The sequence below is a fragment of the Cryphonectria parasitica genome, assembly GCF_011745365.1.
Source record: "Cryphonectria parasitica EP155 unplaced genomic scaffold M406scaffold_6, whole genome shotgun sequence".
Classification (NCBI taxonomy): Eukaryota; Fungi; Ascomycota; class Sordariomycetes; order Diaporthales; family Cryphonectriaceae; genus Cryphonectria; species Cryphonectria parasitica.
The window spans coordinates 2024894-2051570 of NW_024468914.1; the positions used below are offsets into that span (position 1 = coordinate 2024894).

General features: G+C 52.3%; 9 protein-coding genes across 9 annotated transcripts; 3 read left to right on the forward strand and 6 right to left on the reverse strand.

Annotated features, from left to right (window-relative positions):
• Positions 1-1610: 1610 nt before the first annotated feature.
• M406DRAFT_227172 (acetyl-CoA synthetase-like protein) lies at positions 1611-3701 on the reverse strand (the record flags this gene model as incomplete). Its single annotated transcript, XM_040915762.1, has 2 exons — positions 1611-2141; positions 2274-3701. Coding segments are annotated over 2 exons (1959 nt in total), but the record flags the coding sequence as incomplete, so codon positions are not given.
• Positions 3702-4589: 888 nt separating this feature from the next.
• Positions 4590-5949, forward strand: M406DRAFT_261336 (putative aldehyde reductase; the record flags this gene model as incomplete). The annotated part of the gene is made up of 5 exons (XM_040917434.1): positions 4590-4664; positions 4759-4769; positions 4905-4962; positions 5078-5678; positions 5810-5949. The coding sequence occupies 5 exons, from the start codon at positions 4590-4592 to the stop codon at positions 5947-5949; spliced, it is 885 nt and encodes a 294-aa protein (XP_040774500.1).
• A 369-nt stretch (positions 5950-6318) lies between these two features.
• Positions 6319-7152, reverse strand: M406DRAFT_74132 (uncharacterized protein; the record flags this gene model as incomplete). Its single annotated transcript, XM_040925707.1, has 2 exons — positions 6319-6887; positions 7119-7152. 2 exons carry the CDS (start codon positions 7150-7152, stop codon positions 6319-6321), a joined length of 603 nt encoding a protein of 200 aa, XP_040774501.1.
• A 4427-nt stretch (positions 7153-11579) lies between these two features.
• Positions 11580-12681, forward strand: M406DRAFT_357113 (uncharacterized protein). The gene is made up of 2 exons (XM_040923594.1): positions 11580-11978; positions 12105-12681. Exons 1-2 carry the CDS (start codon positions 11745-11747, stop codon positions 12432-12434), a joined length of 564 nt encoding a protein of 187 aa, XP_040774502.1. The 5' UTR covers positions 11580-11744; the 3' UTR covers positions 12435-12681.
• A 1922-nt stretch (positions 12682-14603) lies between these two features.
• Positions 14604-15815, reverse strand: M406DRAFT_357114 (uncharacterized protein). The gene is made up of 3 exons (XM_040923595.1): positions 15273-15815; positions 14941-15184; positions 14604-14838 (listed from the first exon to the last, which is right to left on the reverse strand). The coding sequence occupies exon 1, from the start codon at positions 15634-15636 to the stop codon at positions 15337-15339; it is 300 nt and encodes a 99-aa protein (XP_040774503.1). The 5' UTR covers positions 15637-15815; the 3' UTR covers positions 14604-14838; positions 14941-15184; positions 15273-15336.
• A 737-nt stretch (positions 15816-16552) lies between these two features.
• M406DRAFT_357120 (uncharacterized protein) lies at positions 16553-18162 on the forward strand. The gene is made up of 4 exons (XM_040923596.1): positions 16553-16596; positions 16912-17491; positions 17571-17747; positions 17813-18162. Exons 2-3 carry the CDS (start codon positions 17002-17004, stop codon positions 17702-17704), a joined length of 624 nt encoding a protein of 207 aa, XP_040774504.1. The 5' UTR covers positions 16553-16596; positions 16912-17001; the 3' UTR covers positions 17705-17747; positions 17813-18162.
• A 1038-nt stretch (positions 18163-19200) lies between these two features.
• On the reverse strand, positions 19201-19801 carry M406DRAFT_57458 (uncharacterized protein; the record flags this gene model as incomplete). The annotated part of the gene is made up of 2 exons (XM_040924586.1): positions 19748-19801; positions 19201-19649 (listed from the first exon to the last, which is right to left on the reverse strand). A coding segment is annotated over exon 2 (197 nt), but the record flags the coding sequence as incomplete, so codon positions are not given.
• Positions 19802-22378: 2577 nt separating this feature from the next.
• Positions 22379-24111, reverse strand: M406DRAFT_74137 (uncharacterized protein; the record flags this gene model as incomplete). Its single annotated transcript, XM_040925708.1, has 3 exons — positions 22379-23749; positions 23811-23959; positions 24042-24111. The coding sequence occupies 3 exons, from the start codon at positions 24109-24111 to the stop codon at positions 22379-22381; spliced, it is 1590 nt and encodes a 529-aa protein (XP_040774506.1).
• A 671-nt stretch (positions 24112-24782) lies between these two features.
• M406DRAFT_74138 (uncharacterized protein) lies at positions 24783-25375 on the reverse strand (the record flags this gene model as incomplete). The annotated part of the gene is made up of 2 exons (XM_040925709.1): positions 24783-25093; positions 25243-25375. 2 exons carry the CDS (start codon positions 25373-25375, stop codon positions 24783-24785), a joined length of 444 nt encoding a protein of 147 aa, XP_040774507.1.
• Between the last annotated feature and the right edge of the window lie 1302 nt (positions 25376-26677).

Consider the following 26677-nt stretch of genomic DNA (forward strand, 5'->3'; position numbering starts at 1 on the left):
GGGAGACGAACTCACAGGTTCCTCGACCACCTAGTCCGAGAGGGAGAAGACTTCGTTCAGATGGAGGTCTGGACATGGGTTGATTGGGACCAGGGTACCTCCTATGCTCCTATGAGGGAGTGTATTGAACATCAAGAGTCTTAGTTACATGCTGGGATTTATGTCTACAAAATTCGCATTGTTCTGCCTTCTCGATGCTCTACAAGCTGTATCTGTATTTTCTTGATCTAATCCCACACTATGGGTCATTTGATGTAATCCTTGTAAGGAATCCTTTTCTGTTACTAATCCTATATCAGCTGAAAGAGTGGTAGATCAGCTTCTAGCACCGTTCAAGCAGCTGAAACAGCTCGGCCGGTCAGCAGGATAAAGTCGTTGGTGGGGTAATCAGCAGTCTGGCTCACGAATCATGACTGATTGCATCTCATGACTTCATTCTATGCAGCTATCATATATTACAACAAGGAAAAGCAACACAAGCATCACTAGATACTGTAGATCGATGGAAACACATTGATGGGTATTGGGAGGATTCATCGTTTGGTCAGGGTGGGGCAAAAGACGGGTTGATGAGCAGTAGTATTCTCGGAGAAGTAAAGGACATAGCCCGTATATGCTCTCTCTTGCTTACTCTAAGCCTCTCCGTCATAGACACTTAGCTAACTATGGCAGGAGGGCCTCGTTAGGGGCATTGTCAGAAGACAATGAAATCACTTCTACACCAATCGACTCAGAGACACAAAGTATTCCACCCTTGCCACCAACGCCGCTACGAGCCGGAGCCGGCTGTATGGATCGTGAATGGACGAGGAAAAGAAGTGGCACCACTTTATTTAAGGTAGAGCTAGGACTGATAGCATGCGCGAGCACCATTTTAGCTCACGAAAATCTCGGCCGGTTTGTCTCCTCTCTCAATAAATGCGAATCATGGGGCTGCTTACCTGTTACAAGGGCTCTAGTAGAGGGCTTGGAAGTAACTTCGGTTTTAACAATAATTGCTAAGGGAGTCTAAGGAGTGCTTGAGGTTTCCTTCTCCCTTCCTTCAGTCAGGTCATCCTGGCCTCGCCTTCTTATAGACGGCGAGGGTTACATTGGTAGTGATGCCTTGATGCCCAACTGTTCCAGACTCCTGCACATTGGTCGACGTGTTCACGAAGGATCGTTGCCAACTCATCGTTGCTGAGATGGTGCCAATTTGCCCCGGCGCCTAACTCGGATGCCATTGTGCTAGGCGCACCCTATCCGTGTAACATTACTAACGGTGCTATACTACCGCTTCCTCCGCATCGATTCGCTCGATGTTTTTCGAGTATCTGAATTCGATGTCATAGCGAAATTAGTGGGTGGTATTGATCAAAATCAGATATATAGTTCAGTTTGCTAATTTTCACAAGCATGACTAACATGCTAGCTATATGGAGGTTGTTAGGACTGTAGTTATGAATGCAATATCTTCAAGATTTATGCTAGTCTTCTTCCAGTTTCTGCTACCGAAAATCTGCAGAAAAAATTAGGTTGTAACGGCACACAAGATGCAGGACGTTGGACGGCAAATTCGATCAGCCGGCGCTGAGGTTGTGCCTGATAGTTTAGTTGCCCTTGTGCACCTCCTGAATCATATCTATGGCGGCACCGCGCAGCTTGAACTTTTGGATCTTACCGCTCGCGGTTTTGGGATACTCGTCGATCCAGAAAATGTACCGTGGCACCAAGTGCCCGCTCAGCTGAGAGCGCACCCAAGAACGTACTTGTTCCTTGCACAGGGTGGTGGTGGTGGTGGTGAGCGGCGGTGGTGGTGGTGGTGGTGGGCCGGGCTGGCTGTTCTCCTCGCCCTCGCCGTCCTCGTCCTCGTCGTCCTCCTCTTTCGTGACCACACCTGCATGCGGGATAATGAAAGCACACACGGTCTCGCCCAGCTTGGCATCGGGAACGCCGACCACGGAGGCTTCTGCAATGAGCGGGTGTTGGAAGAGAACGTTCTCAATCTCGAGCGGGTGGATGTTCTCGCCGCCCCGGATGATCAAGTCTTTCAGGCGGCCCGTGATGCTGACATAGCCATCTTCTGACATGCTGGCCTCATCCCCGCTATACAGCCACCACCGACCTCGTCGTTGCCCATCCTTCTCCTCCTCCTCCTTCTCCTCCTCCTCCTTCTCCTCCTCCTCCTTCTCCTCCTCCTCCTTCTCCTCCTCCTCCTTCTCCTCCTCCTCCTTCTCCTCCTCCTCCTCCTCGTGCTCATCATCATCATCATCATGAGGCTCAAAGATGCGCACTTCCTCTGTCTTGTCCTCGGCAGCCCAGTAGCCCTGCATGACGAGGTACCCGCTCGCCGCCAGCTCCCCGCGCTGCCCGATGGGCATCACCCTGCGCCTGTCGCCCGGGTCCACGATCTTGACCGTCGTGTGTGGCATCACCTTGCCCACGCTGCCTGTCCTCTTGTGCAGCGGGTCTGTCGGCGCGGTCATGCACGACACGGGGCTCGTCTCCGTCATACCATAACAAATGACGAGCTCCTCGAGGCCCAGCTTTCCGTACAATCTGCGCATGAGTGACTCAGGCATCGATGATCCGCCGGCAATACCCTTGCTTAGATGTTGGGGAAGCTGCCGCGCCTCGTCTGCCGTGAACACACCGGCGTGGTGGTGGTCCTCGAGCAGCTCCAGCATGGACACAAACATTGTGGCCACCCCGTACAGGCCCGTGGCGCGGTGGTCCAGGGCCATGCGCAGGCTGGCCACGGGGTCAAACGCAGGCGAGGGGAACAGGATGGCCGCGCCAGAGGTCGCCGTGGCCATGAAGCCGAGGACGCTGCCGAAACAGTGGAACAGCGGGGGCGGACAGACGATGCGGTCACCAGGGACCAGACCCATGCGCCTGCCGATCAGGTAGCCATTGTTCAGAATATTGGTGTGGGTGAGCATGGCCGCCTTGGGATGCGAGGTCGTGCCGGACGTGAACTGGATGTTGACGGTATCGTCTGGGTGGAGCGGCGCATCCGGGACGACGGCCACGACTGGCCGGCTGGCTGAGCCCAAGGAGGAAGAAGACGAACCGCCCACCAGCGCCGAGTAAGGCGTCAGCGAGGCGTGTTCCTGGACCCTCAAGACCGAGGCCGCATGGCCATCCGTATTGTCCAGCACCACGATCCTCCGCAGCGTCGGCACCTGGGGGCTCTCGACTGTACCCGACGCCAGGTCTGGCACCAAGGCCTGCAGCAGCGCAAGGTTGTCCCGCCCCTGGCACGGCCTGTACGCCCGGTCCGAGACGGCACCGATGACCAAGACTTGGACGCCCAGGTGCGAGAGGGCGGCGCCGACCTGGGACGCGTTGAAGGACGGGTTCAGGGGCACCAGAACGGCTCCCAGCTTGAAGATGGCATAGCTCAGCGTCGCGTGCTCGATCGTGTTCCCCAGGCTGACGGCCACCCTGTCGCCCTTCTTCACCCCAAGTGCTTGCAGGGACACGGCGAGGGCGCTCGAGTCTGCGTCCAGCGCCGCATAGCTGAGAGACGTCTCTCTTGTTGTCAAGGTCGCGCTGGTCCTGTTGTCATTGTTGGCCGCCGTCCTCGCAATCACTGCAGGATGGTCACCGTAATGGGAGACAACCCTCTTGAGGTTCTCTGGGATGGTTTCCGCAAGCAGGGGAGGTTCATCGGGGCCTCGGGAGATGCTGTGTGTCAGGCTGCTGGACAGCCTCACTGGAGAACTTGACTTGAGTAAGCTGAAAAGGGGGAGTGTCCCACATCTTGTTCTTTGACACTTGCCTACAATCCTTGTGCTGGTGGATGGCAGCATGGTTGTTGTCGAGAGAAGAGAAGAATGTGTGATGGTGAAAGTATAGACCTAGAGAGGGGGGGGGGGGAGGTCATGACGATGCCCTCACATGACCCCAGTCATGAAGAAGAAGAAGAAGAAGAAGAAAGCATCGACAAGTGGAATCAATAGAAGGTGACGGCTGCTTTGCATGTATTGTGCTGCTGAGTGTGATGTGGCAGTGGTCGCAGCAGGGACGACAACAGCAACAGCAGCAAGTGATGGATGGCAGCGGCTCAGCTAGTTACCTCACATACCCACGTGATCCCCTATAGCACAGGCCTATTCCCCAAGTACTTTACCCCGCACTCAGGTAAGCTGGGTGAGCAGGGGGGGGGAGACGCGCCATGTGCAGGTGGGGGGGGGGGGGGAGGCTGTCCGTGTCAAATAACAAGGCCAAACAAGATCCCCCATAGGGTTTTTCTCCTCATAAAGTGAACCAGAAAAGAAAAGGAAAAAAAGAAAGAAAAGAAAAAAGAAAGAAAGAAAGAAAGAAAAAGGGGACCCCATCTATTCTACTTATCAAACAACAAATTCAGGCAGTGAGTGAGTGGCTGCAAAAGACGAGAAACCGGCCCGGCTCAGTGCAAATCCAATCAGCCCGTACAATTATTCCCTCCGGTTACCGGCAACTTGACCCGGTGGAGTGGCTCTTATTCACCACAACGACCTTGGATTTATAATAATCTTTGGTTTGCCCTCTTCCTCCCTTGACATGGCTGTCTCGTCTTCAAATCCTCCCGTGCACATCTCCATCATTCAGCAACGAGCGACACTATGGCTTCCGCACTCAGCCTCGAGACCAAGATCAAGCTGAACAGCGGCCACGAGATCCCCCTTCTGGGATTTGGTGTAAGCAAGATAGATTCCCTTTTTCCCCCCGCTTCATTGGAGGGAACAAGTTTGACGCTGACCGGCTGGGGTGTTTGTGTAATCAAATATATAGGTCTGGCAGACGTGAGTACGATATAACAAGACGAAGGAGAGGAGCTTCTTCTTCTTCTTCTTCCTCCCTTTTTCTCTCTTTCTCTATTCATGTCTCCCATCGTTGCCATGGCCAAGCTAATCGATTCTTTTGCCTATGATATTTAGTCCCGAAGATGTTGCTGAGGACGTCTGTATCGAGGCCATGAACATTGGCTACCGACACGTGCGTCCTTTTCCTCCCCCCCCCCTTTTCTTCAACTGGCGAGCAAGCCACCTTCATCCAGCCAGCCCCCCCTGCTCCAAGCGACTGACAACCCCCCTCTTCCCGCCTTTCGCAGATCGACTGTGCGGCTGTGTACAAGAACGAGGCGGGCTGCGGTGCCGCCATCCGAAAGATTGCCGACACCATCCCCCGCGACCAGATCTTCTTCACCTCCAAGGTGCCCGGCCGGTCGCTGTCGTACGAGAATGCCAAGGCCCAGGTCGCAAAGACGCTTGCGCTCACGGGCCTAGAGTACGTGGACCTGATGCTCCTGCACGCCCCCTACGGCGGGTCGGCCGCTCGCAAGGCCGCCTGGAAGGGATTGGTGGAGTGCGTCGAGGAGGGCACCGTCCGCAGCATCGGCGTGTCCAACTACGGCGTCCACCACCTGGACGAGCTCGACACCCACATCAAGGAGCTCGAGGCCGAGCGCGGCGGGCCCGGCAAAGGCGGCGTCCTGTCCGTGGGCCAGTGGGAGATCCACCCCTGGTGCGCCCGCGAGGATATCGCCGCCTGGTGCCGCGCCCGGGGTGTCGCCGTCGAGGCCTACTCCCCTCTTGTGCGCGGCGAGAGGTGGGGGGAGCCCGTCCTCAAGAAGCTGGCGGACAAGTATGCCGTCACCGAGGCCCAGATCCTGATCCGCTGGAGTTTGCAAAAGGGCTACGTCCCCTTGCCCAGTAAGTTTTCCCCCTTTTCCTTTTTGTCTCTTTTCCACCGTCTTTTGTGTGTGTGTGTGTGTGTGTGTGTGTGTGTGTGCGAGAGTGTGGTAGAGAGAGGTGTGGCTAATTTTGAATGACCCGGACAACAGAGAGCGTCACGCCCGCCCGTATCAAGCAGAATACCGAGGTGTATTCCTTCGAGTTGACCCCCGACGAGGTCAAGGAACTTCAGTCGACCGAGTACAAGCCTGTCTGCTGGGACCCGAATGTCTCACCGCTGGACAACTAGAGGGGGGGGGGGGGGGGCAAAGGACAAAAGAGACAAGAAAGAAAGAAAGGAAACAAAAAAGAAAAGAAAAGAAAAGAAAAACCGTATACGTCATGTCCCCCAGGCATACAGAGGTATATAGTGTATACACACACATTCAGTGGCTCATTGGGGGGGGGAAACAAGAGCCAGCCACAAGAAGCTCTGAACAAAACTTCTTTTGCCATTTCTCCTGCGCTCCATCATCCCATACCTTGCTACGAGCTCGTGACCCCCTTTCCTGGGAAACAACGCCGTCCCCCAAACCCACGTCAAAAACAAGAGAGAGAGCGAGAGAGAGAGAGAGAGAGAGAGAGAGGGGAAAATCTCCAAAAAAAAAAAAGCTATGGCCTAGCGCTCACAGCCCTCAATGATCAGTCGGTACTCTGTGCACCAGAGCTGATAGCTCCTGGTCTCAACTTCCTTGAGAACCACGAGCCTCCACTCGCAACGTGTATCGAGACCGGTCGTCTCACGGGTCCGCTGATCGAGGAGCGAGCCGACCGCTTCCTGCACGTCCCGCGGCAGCCTCCCGAGGAGCCGGCGGCACCACCACCACCACCACAGCTCGTGCCTATAGGCCGCGGGGCTACCACGAGTTGGGTGGTGGTGGAGGGCCCACTCCTGGTTGTAGACGGCGGCGAGCTCGTCGGAGCTGAAGTGCCGGTTTGCGTAGACGGTCGCTACGTAGCATGAAGAGGTGCGCCGGCGGCGGTTGTTGTGGCCAAGAAGGCAGCGCCCCAGCCGGGCGAGGCCTGTAGATAGGTGGCGGTTGTGCTGCGAGACCACCGTCCATGACTCGTAGGTTTTGTGCCTGGTGGTGTTACTGGGAGTGGAGGGCAAAAGGGGCAAAGGGGTTTTCTCGGAAAACTCCATGAGTGAGTGTAGTTTTGAGTTTTGAGTTTCGGGCTGAAAATGACCTGGGAGGTTGGGAGGTTGGGAATCGATAGATAGGTGATGTGATTAGGCAAAGAGGCAGACGACAAGAGTCTGAGTAGACGAAGAGGTTCCTCATGGAGGGGATGTTTTAAACATTAGAGTTGGAATCTGTAAAATCCACTTATCGCGCGTGCTCAAGCAAGGTAGCAGCATCTCATGCTTTGTCTGGCTGATGTCTGCATCTAGAAGAGCTCTGCATCCAAAGTCCGTACAAACAGACAAAGGGGGGGGTGGAGGGGGGCACATTATGCCGCTCCTTTGTATGACTGGTTTTCTTTCTAGGTTTGATTTCTCTGATCATCTTTTTTTTCTTTTATTTTTTTTTCTTCTTCTTTGTATATTCTCTCCCTCTTTCTTTTCACCTCTCTCTCTCTCTCTCTCTCTCTCTCTGGGACGGTCTTTCTTTGTGTGGTGTTTTCCCAACATCTGCCGAAATTGAGTCTCCTGTAACCCCGTTACTTGAAGAGGCTACCGGTGGTCAGCATAATGACCCCACGTACAAGCTTGGGGGGGGGGAAATGGTCTAAAAGCAATGGAAATGCAGACTTTCTATCAACAAAGAAGGCTTTTCCCTCAGTCTGTATCCTTTTCCTTTTGGCAGAGTACAGATTACAGATCATCCCGATGACATCCCATTTATAGCAACAACATGTTCCGAGTTCCTGTACTGTGTAGTGAAGGGAGGGTGACCCACTATGCCCACCCACCAGCCTACTAACCCTTTCATTCCAGCACCACACGCGCCCCCCCCTCGAGCGCTTCAGTGGAGGAGTGGCCCATACTAACAATCACCTACTGAATACATAACTTGAGCCCAGATGAGGCACCTTTTTTTTCTCTCCTTCTCTCCTTCTCTGAATTAGATGAACGCACAAGGGTTTCCCTCTTTTTTCTTCTCTTTTTTTTTCTTTTTTTCTTCCCTTCCTTCCATTCCCCCTCCCCCCCCTCACCCAACCCCCCGGCCTCTCCCTTTCTGCCCATGCTTGAAATCTTATCTATTTCGCCACGTGTCGATTCATGTGTTGTATTTTTGACAATGTTGTAAGGGATCGCTAACACGCTGGGGTCCCGCCAATGTTGCTGCGCACCACATCGTTCGAACTGGCGGTGCTGCTTGCTGCTTGCTGCTTGCTGCTTGCTGCAGGCCAGATGGCAAATGAACCCCACATCGAGTCAACGTAGCCAACCTCGCATCAGAATCAAACCATTTGATTGATGTTCAAGCTGGTCCAGTGCTTCTCGAGCCCCATGCCTTCTGATCGCAGAGTGAGTGCCAGAGATGATCTTTAAGTGGGGCTAGGATTCAGCCAGCACAAAGTTCCGAGTGAAACATCCGTCGCTCTAGACCCCATCTTCCTCTCTTCCTCTCTACCTTTCTTTTCCTTCCCTTTTCTTCCCCCTCCAGTTCCCATCATCCGCCAGAACAGATAAATTTTTTGAAAAGAATTCCCCTCCAATAAAAGAAGAAGAAGAAAGAAGAAAAAAAAAAGAAACAAGACACCCTTGACAAAGTGTGTTTTGCTGTCACGCCTTGATAGATCCATCGTTGTGGATCTCGCCTCAGTCTCAGTCTCTGTCTCTCTCTCTCTCTCTCTCTCTCTCTCTCTCTCTCTCTCTCTCTCTCTCTCTCTCTCTCTCTCTCTCTCTCTCTCTTTTCTTCTCGAGGCGCGCGCGTGCCGAAAAGATCGACCCTGAGACTAATGCAAGACCAAGTGAAGAAGAATAAAAGAAAAGTAAATAGATAAGAACTATGGCCCGAAGAGGGAAAATTACGAGGTCATTTATGCTTTTTACTTCAAGACATCGCAAATGAGTCATACGAGCTGCACTATACCTTCTTGGTAGATCATCACATATGCGGTCGGCGCCGGGATGGGGAGCCGGAGAAATTTCCAACGATTGTAGTATGTGACAGGAGGCGTTCTCTCTCTCTCTCTCTCTCTCTCCCTCCCTCTTTCTCTCTCTCTCTGTGTGTGTGTCTCTGTGTGTGTGTGTGTGCCTGCATGTCTCTTATATCTGGATGGTCGGACGTTACTTGCAGCAGAGGGTGCTGCCACCCACCTTGTTTCTCTCTCTCCCCCATCCATCTATCTCCCCGATGTTGTGCAGGCCCTGAAAGCTGGACATTGCACCGCACCCCGTCAGCTGATGTCGAGTGTACGATCAGACACAACGGCCTTGTGACATCTTCAATTTCCATCTACAGTTTTTTTTCTCTCTGCATCTTGGTCTGAACACAAGCCCCCCCCCCCCCCCTTTCACAATGTGTCTGTGGATCGAGGTAAGACACACTCTCCCCCTCAACCCGTTAACAAGGGTGCGAGCGGGACTGGACTTTGAGCTTATTTGACGTTGCTTGGCAGGAGGAGTTTGAGGAGTGCGGGCATGTTTACACGCTCAACCTCGAGTGGTGCGACGACTACATGCGGACAGGTCACCTCTGCCCCAAGGAGATCGAGTCCATCTCCGTTACCGAAGCCACATGCTGTATGGTTCCTTGCGTATTTCTTTGGGTGCTGACCTTGGTCTTTTCTTTTTTTTTCTTTTTTTTTTCCCCCCTCTTTCCTCTTGTCTGCTAACCTTTTGCACCAGGGCCTTGCCACCTCAAACAATCTGAGGAACCCGTCCCTTGGGAGTACATGATCAAGCGTCCGGTCAATTCCCTCAAGATGTCGCTCGTCTGCACGAACCCCAGGCCCATCGCGTTGAAGCCAGAAGGCAAGTGGCGGTAGGGGAAGCTCTGGCAAGTCCATGAGCGTTAAGAAGAAGTGGGAGGTGATGTGACGGTCTGGATGTGCAGCAGGTTGTTGAGGGGCCGGGGGGGGGGGGTGACGGCCAATCCTTAGCACCCCTTGAAGGACTGATGAGTGGCAAGGAGTGGCTGTATAGTAATGTTTTGTCAAGGTCCTCCATGATCTGTGCAGCACTTCTCCCTGGTTATCAAGTCCGTTGCAGCCTGCGACTCTGGCTAGGAGAACAGCTCTAAGGCATGGACCTTGTGCAGGATCGGCCGAGAATGAATGTGGTGTATCTTGGTTGCACTCGTGCGGTTGATGTTAGGTCATGTTAGTAGTGAGCGAGATCCAAGTATTGTTCCAGAAGCATTGTCAACATCCCACTTTTAGATACAGCAAGACTGAGAACAGCATCAACATTATCATTGTCATCGTCGTCCTTGATCATGATCAACATTGAAAATTCCGTATCGATCTCCAGAGCGGCACCGGAGTTTCTCACATGACGGCCATGCACACCGGGGCAATAGAAACCCTGCCAAGCTGCCGCTGGGACGACCCAGAGAGAGCAAAAGAAAAGAGGAAGAAGAGGGAAGACGACAAGAACATCCTAGGATAATTAGAGAACGGAAGCATAATCCCGAGGAAGAAGGAAAATCGATCATTGCTCTTGTTATCGATTTGCATTGTTTTTTTTTTTCTTTCTCCTTCTTTTCTTCCTCCAGTACCACCCTCACTTCGAGTGGGGTTGAGCAGGGGGGGGGGCCTCCAGGGCTCTTGATGTTAGCATCAAGCGTCAGTGCACAGATCTTTTCTTGCAGAAGCAGTTGACAATACGGAAAACGGGGCGCCTGATCAGAGACCCACAACTTGATGGCTCCGGATCAGCAAAATGAGGCGTTCTTCCGTTGAGTCGAGGGAGAGGTAATGATTCTAGCTTGCTTCATCGTTCGACATAGCTCGTGTGTTCCGGCAGCCCCCGGGCACGCGATACAACTCGACCGTTCGGCCGACCACCCGTGCAGGTGCCGCATGCCACAAGAATATGCGCAGGGATTCATTTGGTACCACGCACATGTATACCTCGAGCATAGTGGCGCAGAGATATTAATATATGCGAAACTAGTAAGTTCCGTAAGCACGGCCATCTCTCAGTCTTTGTCTTCTTCTCTTCTGCATGTTCATGGCTTGTTGTCCCAAGCACCAGAGGAAGAGGAAGTGTGATGGAGGCCGAGGGTTTGGTTGGAAGAGTTGGGCTAGACAGACAGAGAGAAAAGAAAGTCTGGAAACATATAATCAAAGCAGAGTACTTTCTTTCCTGTCATGTACCTGGTGCAGTATAGGTAGTGTATCAAGGGCCCCTCATGCCTGATCAAACCGACCATATTTCACGACCCGGGAGGCCTAAAAAGATGTCTCATGACCGTGAGCCGTCCATTTCCTGGGGCCCCGTGGGCGGCGAATAATATAAAATTATAGTGAAACTTGCAGACAATAACTTGTGGACGATACTAAGATAGGTAATTCGAAAAAAGACAAGTGGAAGACAAGCGGAGAGGTGTGATGCTTCTCGAGCCGTACGTGTCTCAAACATCTCGACGTAGAGGAGCTAGCGTACTTTTTCATTGTGACCTCAGGCCTCTCTAGACTCTCTCTCTCTCTCTCTAACCCGCTCTGTCTCTTTGTGAATTGCCTAGCCAGAGGCACATTCAGGGAATAGCTAGTGATCAGCGGCCCGTCGCTGGCTAACGACCAAAAAGTAACAAGTGAAAGAAGGGAAAGCCCGCGTGGGAAGGGGGAGTGGGTCCCCTCAGGGAGGGAGGAGCGAAGGGGGGGGGGGGGGGGGTTGGGAGAAAAGAAAGAGGGCATTTACTATCACATACAGCATGGGAAGGAACCTTTTACTATATTTGATCGAGGTCTTGTGTCCTTTCTCTGGACCTTGAGAGCTCCTTCCTTTCTCTTTACCTCTATGACTTTCCTCCACGCCTTCCTATCTCTGTCTCTTCTGGTCATATCAGACACCAAATCAACCAAGCCTTGTTTTTATCTCTTCCCCTGGAACAACCATTTACGAGTCCAAGATATACACACTCACGCGTCATGGCCACCATCACTACTACTTCTCCTGCTGTGCAGCTTATCATGGCCAACTCTAGCCAGCCTATCGTACCCACCGCCGGCGAGTATCCTCAGCCCACCGGCCTTCCTTTGTGGCAGGCTGCCTACCGTGCCATCCGCCGTGATCGCACCCGAGCCGCGGAGTTCCGCAGCATGCAACTCACCGACCAAGACAGGAGCCGTCTCGAGCAGATTATTTTTTTGCTCGACTTTTCCGTAAGTTCCACCCATGTCTTCCCCCATTCAACACACACACACACACACACACACACACACACTGCGCAAAGTATAATCCATAATGTGTTTACTGACAAGGTATGGTATGGGGATCGGTGCGACCAGATGACCGCGGGCAGGGACAAGGAGCGCTTCTACCGCGCATGGATGGACTTCACCGAAGACTTCAGCTCCCCGCTTGTCAATGCCCAGGAGTTCGCATGGATCCTCCTGCCCGCCAGTTCGGTCGTCGGACTACCAGAGCCTTTCCCTCCCCTTGACGACCTCGCTTTGATTCACGGCTTCCTAGAGAAGGCTGGCGGCTGGAAGGATACCTACCTCGAGCAAAAGAGAGGAATCAGAGATAATACCATGCTGGATAACGCATGGATGTTGTTTTCTCCCGAGGGCCTGCTCAATATGATTGACACCATGTCGCTGCAGCAGAATAACTAGACCGTCACACGGGTCATTTTTCTTTGGGGGGGTTGGTAAAGTGGACGGATGCAAGGGAATATAAATGATGAGGAAGACGACTACTGGTCAATTTGGCTGGGTCAGCATGTTGGTCATGATTGTGCGGAACAACATGTGCACAATTCTCCTTTGTCAAATTTCTCTTGAGAGTTTTTACCTAAATCCAAAACGTGCAAGCCAGCCCTTCCATCTTGCCTTGAAAGTTGCAGGCGGATTTTGTCCAACTAATCGCTCCTTCCGTAAGTCACCATTGTTTCAAAAGGTGTCGTCGAGGTTTGTGCTGCACAATTGTATCGACTTTCCCCACATATTGACCACTCATGCAAGTGATTCTGCCGCAGGCTGGATCCATGGTATGTTCAAGGAAGGAGAGGGGGATACTATGCCAAAGAGAGATGATCTCTTGCAGCATGTGTTGTCTGCCTCAACATGGAGCTAGGTCAAGAATATCTCGGGAATAGAACCCCGAGGCTCTAAAAACAAGGGAAGAGGACGATGAAGATCACAGGCTGCTGTTGGCGCTGTTGGGGGGGGCACTGGCTCACCTTAGGGTGGGCAGGAGGACATGGGGGTTTTGGTCCTGCCGGTAGGGATAGCATGAAGCTTGGGATCGGTACAACTGGATCTTGTTTCATCTTGGGGATTTCTTTTTTTCTCGAGTCCCGTTCTCTGAGCGCTTACACAGACTGACTGTATGGTGAGTTCACGCAGCCACTACCTGGATACAGACGCACCCGTCCAAATAACACCACACACAATCTTCGCACAACCCATCACATATAACGACTCACATATGTAAGTTACAAACGGAAACTTTTGCAGAGCACAGAACAATTTGGATAGATGTGATGCATCTATGTCATTTCGATTCTCTCCAGAGAGACATTGCCGGTTCTGCAATGTTGTGCCACGCTTTTGTATGGCATGTAATGCGTGTCGGCGAGAGACGGGTAGACTTGATGTGGACGTGCAGGACGGCCCAGACCAACCTACATGCCTACTAAGTACCTCGCTTGGCCCCCCTTCCCCCTTTCCCAGCCCATTAGATTAAATTCAAAACCAGATAACACTGGGTACACCGGTATGCAGAAGTACATGGTGGATGGAAAGAAACGAGACATTCACGGCACGGAATCGGTATGTCTTTGTATTGGAAGGGAGGGGGGCAACAGGAAATGTTACCATGTATGACCGAATTTCCCGATCAGAAACCGTGTGTGCAGGATCAAGACCTGTTGTCCGGCACGAATCACCCCATGAGATGGCTCGCGATGAGACAATAAGGGATGTAGTAACCGCCCAACCTGTGAGCATGTGATATGATCCCTGACAGCAGGAGACGCGGGATAAAGGACGGTATAACAAGAACTAAGGAAGTATAACGTGCCGTGTAACGAGGTTTATCGCTTGGTACAGGCGGTGAAGGATACTTTCACCCGCCTTCTGTTGCTTTTGGTTGATCGCAGGGAATGGCCAAAACAGAAAAAGAGCCAAGTCGTTTTGTGTGAGTTGGCATGCCATGTGACGTCTTTACTACGAAGCAACTACGGTTCTGGCTGGACGCATGGCTGCTTACAGCCAACCCTTTTTCCCCCTCCCAGCCTCTCACCATCCTCCTCTCCCGCTGTCGAGTCACATCACATAAGTACCATTGCAGCTGGATTTATCGTTTCGAGGCTTTTCCGTCCAGAGCTATACTGCTTTGGTCACATTCTAGCAGTGAGACATGACTTGTGCGAGAAGCGGGAGAGCGAGTATGAGAAGAGCGGTGTTGGTTGCAGGCAGGAATAGGCATTTCCGAAGCTCTCGCTGCTTCCAGACCAATAGTTTGGTGTCAGGGCCAGATCGTCAAGCCTAACCGACCACGACATGGACTGTCACGAGTCGCGCACGGTTTTCCAAGGTGGTCGTGGAGGAGAGGGGTCATGAGCCGTTGTGATGACCGGTGCGCGGCATGCATGCGAGAGCTTCCCATCAGGGACACAGATTTTGGAGCGGCCCTGGCCTCGCTTCCGCCATGCCTGGCCCCCTTGTTGGTCGATGGTTGTCCTGCAGAGGCTGGTGAGGTTTTGAGACGCATGATAGGAGATCAGACAAGTATCATTGGCCTCTGACGATCACATTGTACGCGGCAGAGAGAGGAGAGATGTTTGTGACGGGCTGGGGATATATTACAACTTGATGCTATCCTAGACGGGAACATCAAGTATCCCTTCCTTCTCTACATGATGCGAGACACCAAACCGTACCGGACTAAAACTTGATTACTCTTGTCCCGTGTGCCTTATCATACCTCGTACCGTAGCTGGATTGGCTGTAGGTGGAAGTCGTGAATACGAGGTTGATGAACTCACGTTGGCTTTACTGCATTGTTGTTGTGCTCCTGCATGAGAGGGACAGTGGTTAGTACATGAGATATGCATGTAGCCTAGAAGAACGAGTGCAGAAAAAAGGAGCCCCAGTGGAAGCCCAATGAAAAACCCACACAGAGTGTCGTGAACGTTGCGAATCTTCCCAGTCACAGGGCAAGGACTGTCTTTCCAAATCTCGACAAGAACCGTGCCGCCTTGGCCAGTGTTTCCAGCCAGTTGGACGTTGTTGTTGGCGCAGCGGCCACCGTCCTTGGCAGTAGCACAAAGCTCCAGTCTGGACTCATCGTGAGTCCGCTGCCAGCAGTCACAGCGCAACACGATGAGAGTGCACATGGTGGTGCTGATCTTGTGAGATGTCTTTGGTACGATTAGCTGGGATATTGAGATCGTAAGAAAAAGAGAGAGAGAGAGAGAGAGAGAGAGAGAGGAACAGAGATCGGCTCACTTTTGACTTGTTCAGCTTCTGGAGCTTGATATAGAGCAAGAAACCCAAGTGGTTACTAGAGATATTACAACGCTTTTGAAGAGGAGAGGGAGGGACAAGGTAGAGAGGAGTCTAAGGGAAGACAACTGAAAGAAGGAACAGAAGAGAGGAGAAGGAAGAAGGAGATGCAAAAAGAGGGGGAAAAGGGATCTAGCCCAAGGCCATGCCAACATGCGTACGTGAATGCATAATTGCTTTTCCAACACCTCGTGTAACGGTGGTGATTGAGACAGCCCGATTCGAGCCCGAGATCTAGTGCGCCCCTCAAAGTTAGTTCATCAGGCGTCGACGCCACGTTACGTTGCTGAGTACGAGTAGCCGCCATGGTCCGGTGTGATGGGAATATGTGCCGTGCTAGGCTTCACTTATGAGAAACCCCGCGCTCGAGGAACAGCAGGTCAACCCTGTTATACATGGGATCTCCTATAACCATCCTGAGGTGGTGGCGGGGGCCGGAGGATCGAAAAAAAAAAAAAAAATTGAAAAAAAAAAAATTGGAGGAAGTAGAAGAGTGCATTGAGAAAGGAAAACGAAAAGAGTTAAGAGAAAAAGAGTAACGGGAAGTAAACCCCGCCCATTACTCACATTCATCCAATGGACCGAGAGTGTCTGGAATGTCGGACGTTCTACTCAGGAACTAATATGTGTGCAGTTGCCGCTGCTGCTGCACGCGGCCGAATCCAGACAAAACGACCCGCAGGCTGTAAGGATTTAGGGCGTGCCGCTCACCGTTATTCCCGTGCAGTTGCAGATCCTAAGCGTCTCCCTATCATCAGTCACTTGGTGTGGGCCCTGTGCCTGTTGTTCATTCGGCCCCCCGCCCCCCTCCCCAAATGCATTCCACTGCGGACAGGGGGAATGATGGCCACCCCCTTGTATGGAGGTGCATACGTGTTGCGCGGTTAGGGCACGAAACCGAAAGGCGGACAATAAGTGGACAGTAGACAATACATGCCCTGCATGTACACAATAAGCAGAATGGTAAAATTTCCCTTCCCACCCCCTCCTGGCGCCTACGACACTCATTCACTCTCCATGCTCCCTGAATCGGTGAGGACAAACTCCTGCATTCGGTTGATTGTGGAAGCGAGCCTTCTGCGGCCGGATGATGCCAACGTATCCGTGTCCACTAGGTACGACGCGACGCAGATCAATCAATAGACCAGTCGGCATCCAGGACTATAAGTATCAGCTCCCACTCACTAGATGTCCTAGGGGAACAGAAGTTTAGCAAAGTCAAGTGGTTTCAGAGACAACCCCCCCACAATCATCTCAACCCAAAGAGGTTCGTCCCCCCCTCCCCTCCTTTGCTTCGGAGATTTTAGGTCTTTTCCAACTCGCAACCTCTCTTGCACACCTAGTCAGAGGCTCAAAAGGACCCTTGAGCGCCTGGAGCCTCTGGTACTCTATCTCTTCCATCTCTCCTGATACTTCCCAAGAACTTGTCCCTCCAAGGGTTTCCCCGCTCAGTTGCCCAAACTCTTGTCACATCACAAGAGGGATTTTGTCTCTCTTTCCGCTTCACACTGCCCATAGGCGTCCCTTCTCAGAATGGGCCTTGCCTATACACGATCGCTGACCACGACTTGTCTCCTGACAGAGCCCCCCCCCCCGAGAGAGAACACGGCGCTGTTCTCCTGATTAGAGTTTTGACGGTCCCGGGCGGGTCAAGACAACACACGGCTTCAAGATGACGTCTGTCCTCATTCAGGAGCCCTCCTCGGTCGCGTCCGCATCAGCACAGGTGACGCCTTCAACCCAGAGGGGTCAGCCCACCCTGCCCCCTCAATTTCCTGAAGGCAAATCGAACACCAAGGACAAAGCCACCGCCAGTAATGAAGAAACAGACTCCGAGGACTCCGAGGACTTCGAGGACTCCGAGGACGAATGGGAAGGTTTGGTAACCGACTGTTGTGGAAGAGCATGGCCCGCCGCCATATTCAAAAAGCAGGATCCGCCACCTGTTCCTAGGCCTGGAGATGAGAAATGGGTTGTTTTCATCATCAATTATCCAAGACAGCGGGTTCTCAACACCAAGGAGTTCGCCGATATGGTGAACCAGATGGAATGTGAGCTGAAGATCATCGAGGAAGACGTTCCCAAATGGCACCCGCAGCTCCGGGGCAAGTGGACCATCGCGGCCATTCCCCACCACATCTTCTGTCCTCCCTACACAAATGGTATGTAGAGACACACTTCTCATCAGCGCCGCGTTCTTTCACGAGACTGGCTGACAAAGAGACTTTTTCTGCCCTTCAGAGTGCTCCAAGCATCTTTGGGATTATGCGGTCAAGCGACTGAAGCTGAAAGAAGCTGAGGGTGTCATGTACTACACGCAACGCGAGTGGAATGGCTTCGTTGGAGGCAACGTTGACTGGCCCTGGGACATGTAAACCCCATCGCCCGAGCTGTTAGCTTCTCTGTGTGTAGCCTCTTGTGAGTCGCGGTTGCTAGACAATTGATACATATCGCGGGAGACTTTTTCTGATGTGTACCCCCAGGATCATGAGTTTTTTTCTGTGAAGGATCATCCCCTTACTAAGAAAGAGAAGAGTTTTACATCAATAGGGCAGTTTGTTAAGCATCCAAATTGATATTCTGATTTTGATTTTTCATGTTTTTGTGCTTTATGAGACAGTGGACTACATGGTGGGAAGCAGAGCAGATCCAATAAGTCAGGTCAGGTAAAGAATTGTTACTGCACTGCTTGGATGACGTTGTTATGGAGGCCAGAGATCATGCGATGTCACTTCTCTGTTGAGGATATCCACGACAGTGCGGTACGCACCCATGTATCTCTCTCTACGTGAGCCAATCCCCACAGCATCCCATCCGGCTGGACCTTGGCGAGGCTGCAGAACATCACAATATTGTGCGTCTGATTCGTGACCATACTCATCTCTCCGTACTTTAAATCATGTACTTACACATCATGGATCGCCACAAGATATTCTTCATTATCTACACAGCCTACATTCGCATTGATGAGCGAGATCGGCGTTACGATCGTATTGTAGCATAAGAGGGAGAAATTTGTATGTGCGGAGGATCCTTTCCTGGCGGATCTGAGCCAGCGGGTGGCAATGGATAGCACATCGTCCGTCTCTGCGTGGTTCTCCAACATTGGATGAATTCGCCGCGTGCATCCCTACCTTTCATTAGTATGTGACCTCTGGCTTCACCCGTCAGCGTGGTCTTGAGATTCGCGGACACGAATGTAGAAAGTAAGCCGATGCACGCACGCACATAGATGTCACACAGGCAGCCCTACTCAGGGAAACTAGGCAGACGCCTGATTCAACTGTGGCGGAGTCATCAGCTGGGTATATCAGATCTCATTCGAATCATATTGACCTGAGGCTGTGATCGGCGCAGATCGATGATGTAGAGGATCCTGACGCATTGCCTTATGAATCCAATACGGACGCCAATACAGTCGAGACTGGACCAAAGTCTGATGTACTTTGTCATTTCTCAACAATGCCTTCTCCCCAGTACCATGCATGCAAGCCCAGAACGGCACAGGATGTTCACAATTTGAGCCGTAGGGAACGAGCAGATATCAAGGCCCATATCCGTGCCCGAGTGCGCGGGCAGAGCCTCTTCTCCAGCAACTTCCAGGCTTCCTTGGCTCCAGCCCCATTACGAGAAACCGGTCTGTCTTCATGATTTATTGGAACGGAGACGACTACCGCCAAAATAAGATCCATAGTCTGGTGAAGTCCGGGCCGTCGTCTTCCTTCATCATCGTCTTCTTCTTGCTCTTTCGCCTTGCGGCTCAAGCTAGTAGCAGCTTAATTTTGAATCTTGTGAGAGCAAGTAGCACCCCGGCACAGAACGTTCTTACTAGTCAAGACAAGACTCGAGAAAACAGACGAGATGGGGGCCAACAGCTCTGCTGGTCAGAACTTTGATTTAACCATTCCAGCTTCTCATAACATCATCGAGTTTCTCCACCTTGGACCATACACTTCAGCCCTCTGAAACCTGCACCGTCAGAATCGGAGATGATGTATGGCCCACACAAGCTAGGACGCCTGGAGAGAGGACAAGAGGCGGGGCTGAACGGACGCCAGGGAAGCTGGGGACTGAGCGGAAGGCTAGTTGAGGAGGTGAGAGAGCAGGGGAGGAATTGAGGGAAGAGTGGCTCGATGCAGAGGTTGGGGGATGGCCTAGACACCCACAAGACCATACTAGAGCAAGAGATTTGCTACTCTTCAGGCCCCCTCCCACACTGAACTTTGAACAGACTGCCCATCCCATCCACTCATCGAGTCCGGCTTCCGTCCCAGCAGCCCTCGCTACTGCATGGAAGACTGGCCCGCAAAAGGAGAAGCCCTGTTGAGTTAGTCAGTTACCAGTATGGGTTAGGAAAAGAGTGTGCAAATATGATTATTGGGAAAAGAGAGGGGTCACATCCGGGGGTGGGTGCTTACTGAAAGACCCTCGAGAGTGGCTTGACACGTCTTGTATTTCCATGCCCTCTTTTTTGCAACATGCATATGATACCTGGCGTGCACGTACTATGTAGGGAGAAGTTTTGGCATGGGCGGAGTTTCCGGGCATACAGCTATTGCTTTCCCGGTTCCATTCTTCATATCCAGCCGCGCGTAGCATGTCTTGTCGGATTATGAAGTGCGACATGCTTTTTCTGGATCGATCGGCAGTGATTTTGAATGGTACTTGCTGCTTCTGAGCCAGTAGATTGTGGGCGGGACAGCTCATCTCGATCCGTGCATGAGGAAAAAGGAGAGGGGAAAAGGGGGACGTAGCCCGTTTTGGAAGTCGCTGCAAAGGAAAACTAAGTTGCATAACCGCGAAAGAGCGAGAGCGCACACAACCAGACTTAGTCCGTCTGGAATATACTATGTACAACAGCGCCGCCCGCTTCAAGGTTTGTTTTGATGATGTGTCGCCCGGAGGTTTCATCAGAGCTGACGTCCAGAGAGGGGCTGATCGTGGGCCACGGGAGGACCCTCCTTTTCTTCCTCCAATACTCTATTCCTGCTCCTCCATCTCCCCCCCCCCCCTCTCTCGCCAACGCCCTTCTTTTTCTCCTTCTTCTTCCTTTCCTTTCTTTTCTTTTCCAGTACCTGTTGTAAGGCTCTACTAGTGTCAGTTGTGGGTGTGGGTGTGTGTGTGGGTGTGGGTATGGGTGTGGGTATGGGTGTGGGCGTGGGTGTTGGGTGTGGGCATGGGTGTGGGTGCGTGAGAATTATCATGATGTCGCAGCAGCGGGAGGGGGGGGGCGGGTCTGATGTGGTATTCCCGACCCTAGATTCACCCGCTTATACCCCACTAGCTGGCTTTGCGCCGCGGAAAGAGGGAAGCAGGGGTCCTAAAGGATGGTACGGGAAGTTCCAGGTAGAGGTACATGGTCAGGTAGCTCCATGTACATATACATACCCATGTTTAAACAAGTAAACTAAGGTAGGCTAATAAACTGGCAGCACTATGCAGGGCGGTCAAAATGCCGTAACTTACTATGACCGAACAGGTGAGCCCTTCCAATAGGTGAGAGCCTAAAGTCCGTGTTTCCAGCTTACCAAAAGGGAAATCGCCCTCTCTCTCCCCTGCAGGATATACAAGGCAACATTCACAGTGCTCTACAATTACGTCTTACCAACCTGGCTCCTCCAAGTAGGCCACCTACTGGGACCTACCCATTCTCCTTCCAGAAGGCTTGGGATGATCAGGCCAACGCTGTGAGCGCGGTCGTGGTCTGGAGCGGAGGCCCAAAAAGCAGTAGCTGCCTATAAGCGGTCTCTGAAACCCATTGCTCATATTTTACGTGGCATCATTTTCTCGCCCCATGACAGAAGACGAAGTCACCACTTCAAACCAGCCAAAATCTGTTTTCGGGCAACCTAGGCTACCTACTTAGGCTGGGGTGACTGACATGGGCCCGGCCAAAAAGATCCAGCAACATCTAGACTTATCATGAACTTCTTGAACGAGAGTCAAACGCAGATAACGTATCTAGTGTAGAGCTAGAGAGCACCGGAGGAAAACTTGTCCATCTTACCCCGCCCCCGTCCAGCAGAGATTCGAGTTGCTTCACGACCCGCCTCCGCTCCCCATTTATATAACCGTATAAGCTTAACAGGTAATGCTACGGCTGAATATGGACGCGATAGTTTGGGTAGCAGCGTCAAGTGCCCCCTTAACGTTTGCTGTAGCTATTATAGCTATTGTAAAGTATATTGCATTCCCTGTCCTCATTAAAATAATCGCTCGGGCGATACGCCAGACGGAACCCCGTGGCGTGCAGCTCAGACCCAGGAGGCACGAGCGGGCAAAGTGGTTCCTCTTCAGGAGGCTGTGGTTGGTCTTGTTTACATCGACCCGTCGATCTGGTCCGAGACCAATCCAGAAATCAGCTGTGAGCCGCCCTTATACCTTTGTCCTCCCGCCGCTCCAGCTGTCCACTACGACAACCATCACCTTCCCACCGTATGTGACGTCGCTGGACGTGGCCTGGTCAAACATCCACTGGGATGGACACACGTAATCCAGATGACGACGCTGACGATACCACCACTGACAACGACCCCTCATTCCATTTTGGGAAAATATACCTTGTTAGGATCCGACACGGCAACACAGCATACGACAACCTTTTATCCAACCAGGAGCATTTTGCCGCCGCCTTTCACCATCACCGACGACCCTAATCCTCTGACAGAGCCAACCGTGGACCTATCCGCCCGCCACTAGAACGATCACTCCGCCTCCCAACACATACTCGTTTACCAGGGGCTTAAAATGACCCAGAAAGTGACCCATAAGTCGATTCACATGATAAAATGGGCAATCATGACCAAGAATTATCTCAATTACACTTTTACGAGCGAAATGTGTTAGAGTGCCTAACAGTGTGTATCTGCGAGACATGTCGGAGCGCGGAGACCGATCAAGCCTTCCCATGTCATTATCGTTCCTTCGCAATCCCTAATAGTCAGTGAAGTCCAGAATCATTGTTCCGTTGGCTCCTGATCAACGCATTCTGTATCGCCATTCCTGTCACGTGACACTACGCTCCACAGCGCTAGGATGGATGAGCAAATCTACGCTTTCTTCCTTGGTCGTTTTGCCGCAGCCCCTCCTTGCAGCGAGCTCTGTGGGGTGGCAAGATGTGGCGCCGCTGGGGCTACCGAACTCTGGCTGGACGTTGCTGCGGACAGGCTTTCCATGCCCTGGGACAGACCGGTCTCAGGCAGCGGGTCGACGGTAAAGTCGATGTCGGGCGGGATCTGGTCGATCGCAGCGCGAATTCTCGCAAAGTGCGATGGCATCCAGAGATCGTAGACATTCTTGGTAAAGCGGTAGGCAGTCCACTTCTCCCTGCCATCCAGCTCTACGAAGCTGAACTGGCGGATCGGATGGCGGTAGTACTTGATCTCCTTCCCTTCTATGACAGGATAGTAGCTGTAGATCCGCACAGCCTGATGGTCGTGCGAGACAGAGAAGCTGAGGATCTGCCGGTCGACCTCGGCCTCTCGCCCCACAAGTCGGAAGAGCTCAAAGACCGCCCGTGCCGCCATCGCCATGCTGTGGGCGTTCTGCCGGTCGGCCACGTCGAGCGCAGCCGCGCCGCACTTCGTCTCACCCGCCAGGAACGGGAAGAACATGTGGTATGTGGCCATGAAGAACGACTGGTCGCCGCCGAGCCAGTTGCCGATGAATGGCGCGAGTTTGGCCAACTGGCCATCCGAGAAGGCTTCGCTCCGGAAGCCAACAGAGTAGTCGGGCTGCGGGCGGATCCCGGTGAGGGGAACCGAATTGTTCCAACCTTCATTGACGCTCTCGATGATATTTTTCAGGTGGTTCGCGCCGCGGATCGAAAGTGATTGGGCTGAGGGAATGATGAGCCGAGCGATGTCCTGAATTATCTTGGCCTCATTTCTGCCTTGTAGCATATCGCAAGTTGCGTCAAACAAGTCGTCGCAAAACAGTGTATCGTGAGGGGTTGGCTGGATATCCTCCAGTAAGTGGACACATAACTCCTTGCTCTGCGGCGTAATCCCCCGCTCAGCCTTACCCATCACAACACCCTTTGTTTTGAGTAGAAGCTCATATCGCGGGTCTCTGTATGGAGCGCTCTTCTCTTCTCGCGGCCTCTGGTCACTGGGAGTTACAGACGAAGCTGAGCTGGACCGCCTCCGGCCCAGCGAGGGACTCGATCTCTTTCTTGCAAGTAAATGATCCATGTTAAAGCATGCATCGAAGTATTTCCGCGGCCAGCGTCCTTCTCGTATCCAGAAGTCAAGGATTGCACGCCAGTCGTCCTCGGTGTCGTCCGTTGCCTTTTCGCTGAGAGCCTCTTGAGGAATAAAGTCGATGGGGCCGGACCGGTGACGCTTGCGTATGGTTTCGTCTGGATCGTGCTCGGGCAGAGGGACTTGACGCCAGCGCTTGTGTCCTGCACGAGGCTGTTCCTAATGAAATTAGCTGAGATCCCAGGAAGTAGTGCATATGGGACTTTGCGATATGGCATACTGTGAATGAGTCTATTGCAGGGTCCACGGATGGTAGTATCTTGAGGGCTCGAGGTGGGCTATCCGTCGCCTGGCGTGCTCGTTTTGCGCGCTGCTCGTCTGCGTCTGCAGTGTCTGCACCAAGTTTGCGGTCGCTCTGCCGAAGACGCTCTGTATTCATTAGCTGACAATTGTAGATCGAAGCGGCGCCATACCTGCTATTAGCGGCACCACCACTGCACAGTGTTCTTACCTTGATCTGATTGCAGGCAATGTTCCTGGAGTGTCTTTAGGCTCGCGAGGTTCGCCAGCTGCGATGTCATGATGGAAAGGATGGATATAGGTTAGGAGGAGGAGTACGTAGTGACGAGCGAGGTTGAGAGGGGGGCGTTTCGGGCAGGAAAGGCGTTGTTGTTGTTGCGCATAAGTGGTGGGATTCTTCCGGGGCAGGCATCTTGGGCTTGGCGGATTGGCCGAGCGCTAAATGGTTTGTTGGCTGGAGAGCGATGCTCGGCCAAACATTGAAACGCAGACGACAGCTTCCGCGCTTCAATGCAGCAGCATTGGAAAGTGCACAACTAATATTCGCAAAGCAAGGAAAGGAGACTGCGCGGCTTTACAAAAATTCATTCGAGCGACCCCTGTGTAAAGCTGACATTGCGGGCACAAGCGGACTGATTCCAGATTCTGCCTGCCCGTTTCCCATTGCCGATCTGCCCGAATACCCCCCCCCACCTTGGTGCAGTGCTCGTAGTGGCTCTAGGAGCGTGAGCGCCTTCCAACCGTGGTTGACAAAGCACTCCACGTCGAGGTCGGAAGCCTCATTGGCGTTCATAACAAAAGCCGGCGGTCTGTGTGAGAGAGTCGAGGTGCGCGGGATGTACAGAGAATAGGTCACCTTTGCGCCTAGGAAAGGTGCTGCAGTCGACCTTGCTCGCAGCTTCCATTCTATTGCTGTCCAGGATCACCTCCCTTCAATCCTCGATAGCCCCGATCAAATTCGGCCAGAGCGGCCACCAATTCTGTAAACCATGTTGGAGGTGAATCGATAACACGCCCCTGATTCCAGGCCCCTTTTCAGAGAGCCCATGTTTGCCTGTGCCTCTGCGGTCTTGTCCTCCAACCAAGCTGGGCTGGCCGCCGCCGTTACTTGAGTACCCGTTCCGTGCATCTCCACGTAGCTTACATGTAGAGGGCTAGTGAATATTTCCCTCTGTGCGTGCAAAGAAGGCCGTGTAATAGACTCGGCTTCAGCCGAGTGATTCGTCAGAACGTTAAGAATGACACCTTTGATGGGATCTCCGTCTGTGATCGCGTCTTTCGAGACGCTTCAAGACAACACTGACAACAAACACCTGTTGATATAGGAATCAGACCCTTAGTTCCCAGACATGAGATCTTTATGGCGCGCTGAATGAAGTTTGTTTGCAGGGGGGTGCTGGATTGCTTATTACCTTCACCTCGACAATAACCATCGGCTTCGTCGTCGAACGTCTTGCATCCCCCAGTTCTGGAGAGGAATCGTCCCCTGTCCAACCCAGCGGTGAAGTCAGGGTTGGTAAGAATGTTTGTTCCACCGGCAATCATGGTGTCGGCGTCGCCCCGCCAAAGAATGTTACAGGCCCGTGTGAATCGCTGCTAGACTGCTAGAGCATGCAGTGTCGATAGCCAGGCTAGGCCCACTGAATTTGAAGAAAGTAATTGATTCGACCTGGGATGGAAAGCTCGGTTCCCACCTGGAATCAGTTATGTGTCGATATCCTGAGCAGAATTCGTCTCCATCCAGTCGTTGCTTGTCACACCATAACTGAATCGTCAGGACCCTAAGTCAGTATTATGATTTTCAGGTTTAGAAATGCGTCCGCTACTTATCCCCTTAAAGATGTAGTAGATACACGTACCATACTCCAACCCTGTCAAGCCCGTGTAGACCGTTCCCCAGGAACAATCCCCCCATCCTCTAAAGCTTCGTATGCCCGTCAGGAGCGCAAGTCTCTGTGCAGGATCCGACAAGCCATACCCACAACGGCGATGTCCGAGTGCGTAGTATGTTGTCGAGCAGCGTTGCGGATTTCGAAATGAGTGTATGGTTGGACTATTTCATTTCCCAGTTGTATCCTGGTGTCGCCAGTGTTGTCACTGGAACACGGCTGGGAAGCCAATGCCTGACAAATACTCGAGGCGGGCACTGCTTGAGATGGGAATCAACACCGTGCTTGGTGCTTTGGATGATTGTAGGTGGTGTTTCAAGTCATCAAGTATCTTGTAGAACTCAACTCTATCAATAAGAATAGCTTTCACAGCATCCACCAGGGAATCCTTCCAAACTGGACCGAGCGAGAGAGACTGGCAAGGTGGAAGAAGGGTGGAAAGTACTACGGTAAAACGACCACAATTCGCTCCCTGCTCTAACCTCTCCTCCACAATCAGCATCACATCCCCCCCCCCCCCCCCGGGCTTCATTATACATCTTCCCAAAGTAATGATGGGAAGAAGAGGTCTCTCTTCAAAGACTAGCTAGCAAGCTGCATAGATTGCTGATGGCCTCGCTTTTTCTTCTCACCTTGCTTGCTTATGCACTCCCCTCCTTCCAAATGATCTGAGAGAAAGGAAAATGAAGAGAAAATCTGAGTCATCAATTAACGGAACGGTCTGCTCAAAGGCGTTTCCAGCACTACAATGTGTACCATGTATACTTGTATGCCTGTACATAGATATGTCGTCATCACCGCTGCTCTATGTATAGAAGTGTGTGGTACTCGGAACAAAGTTACCTTCTTCTTTAAAATGAAAAAGGAGAGAACGGTTGAAGATCCAAAAGCAAGGGGGAGACCGACAAGGATAGAGAGAAAGAGGTGTGGAGGAAGGAAGAGCAGCCGAAGGACAACA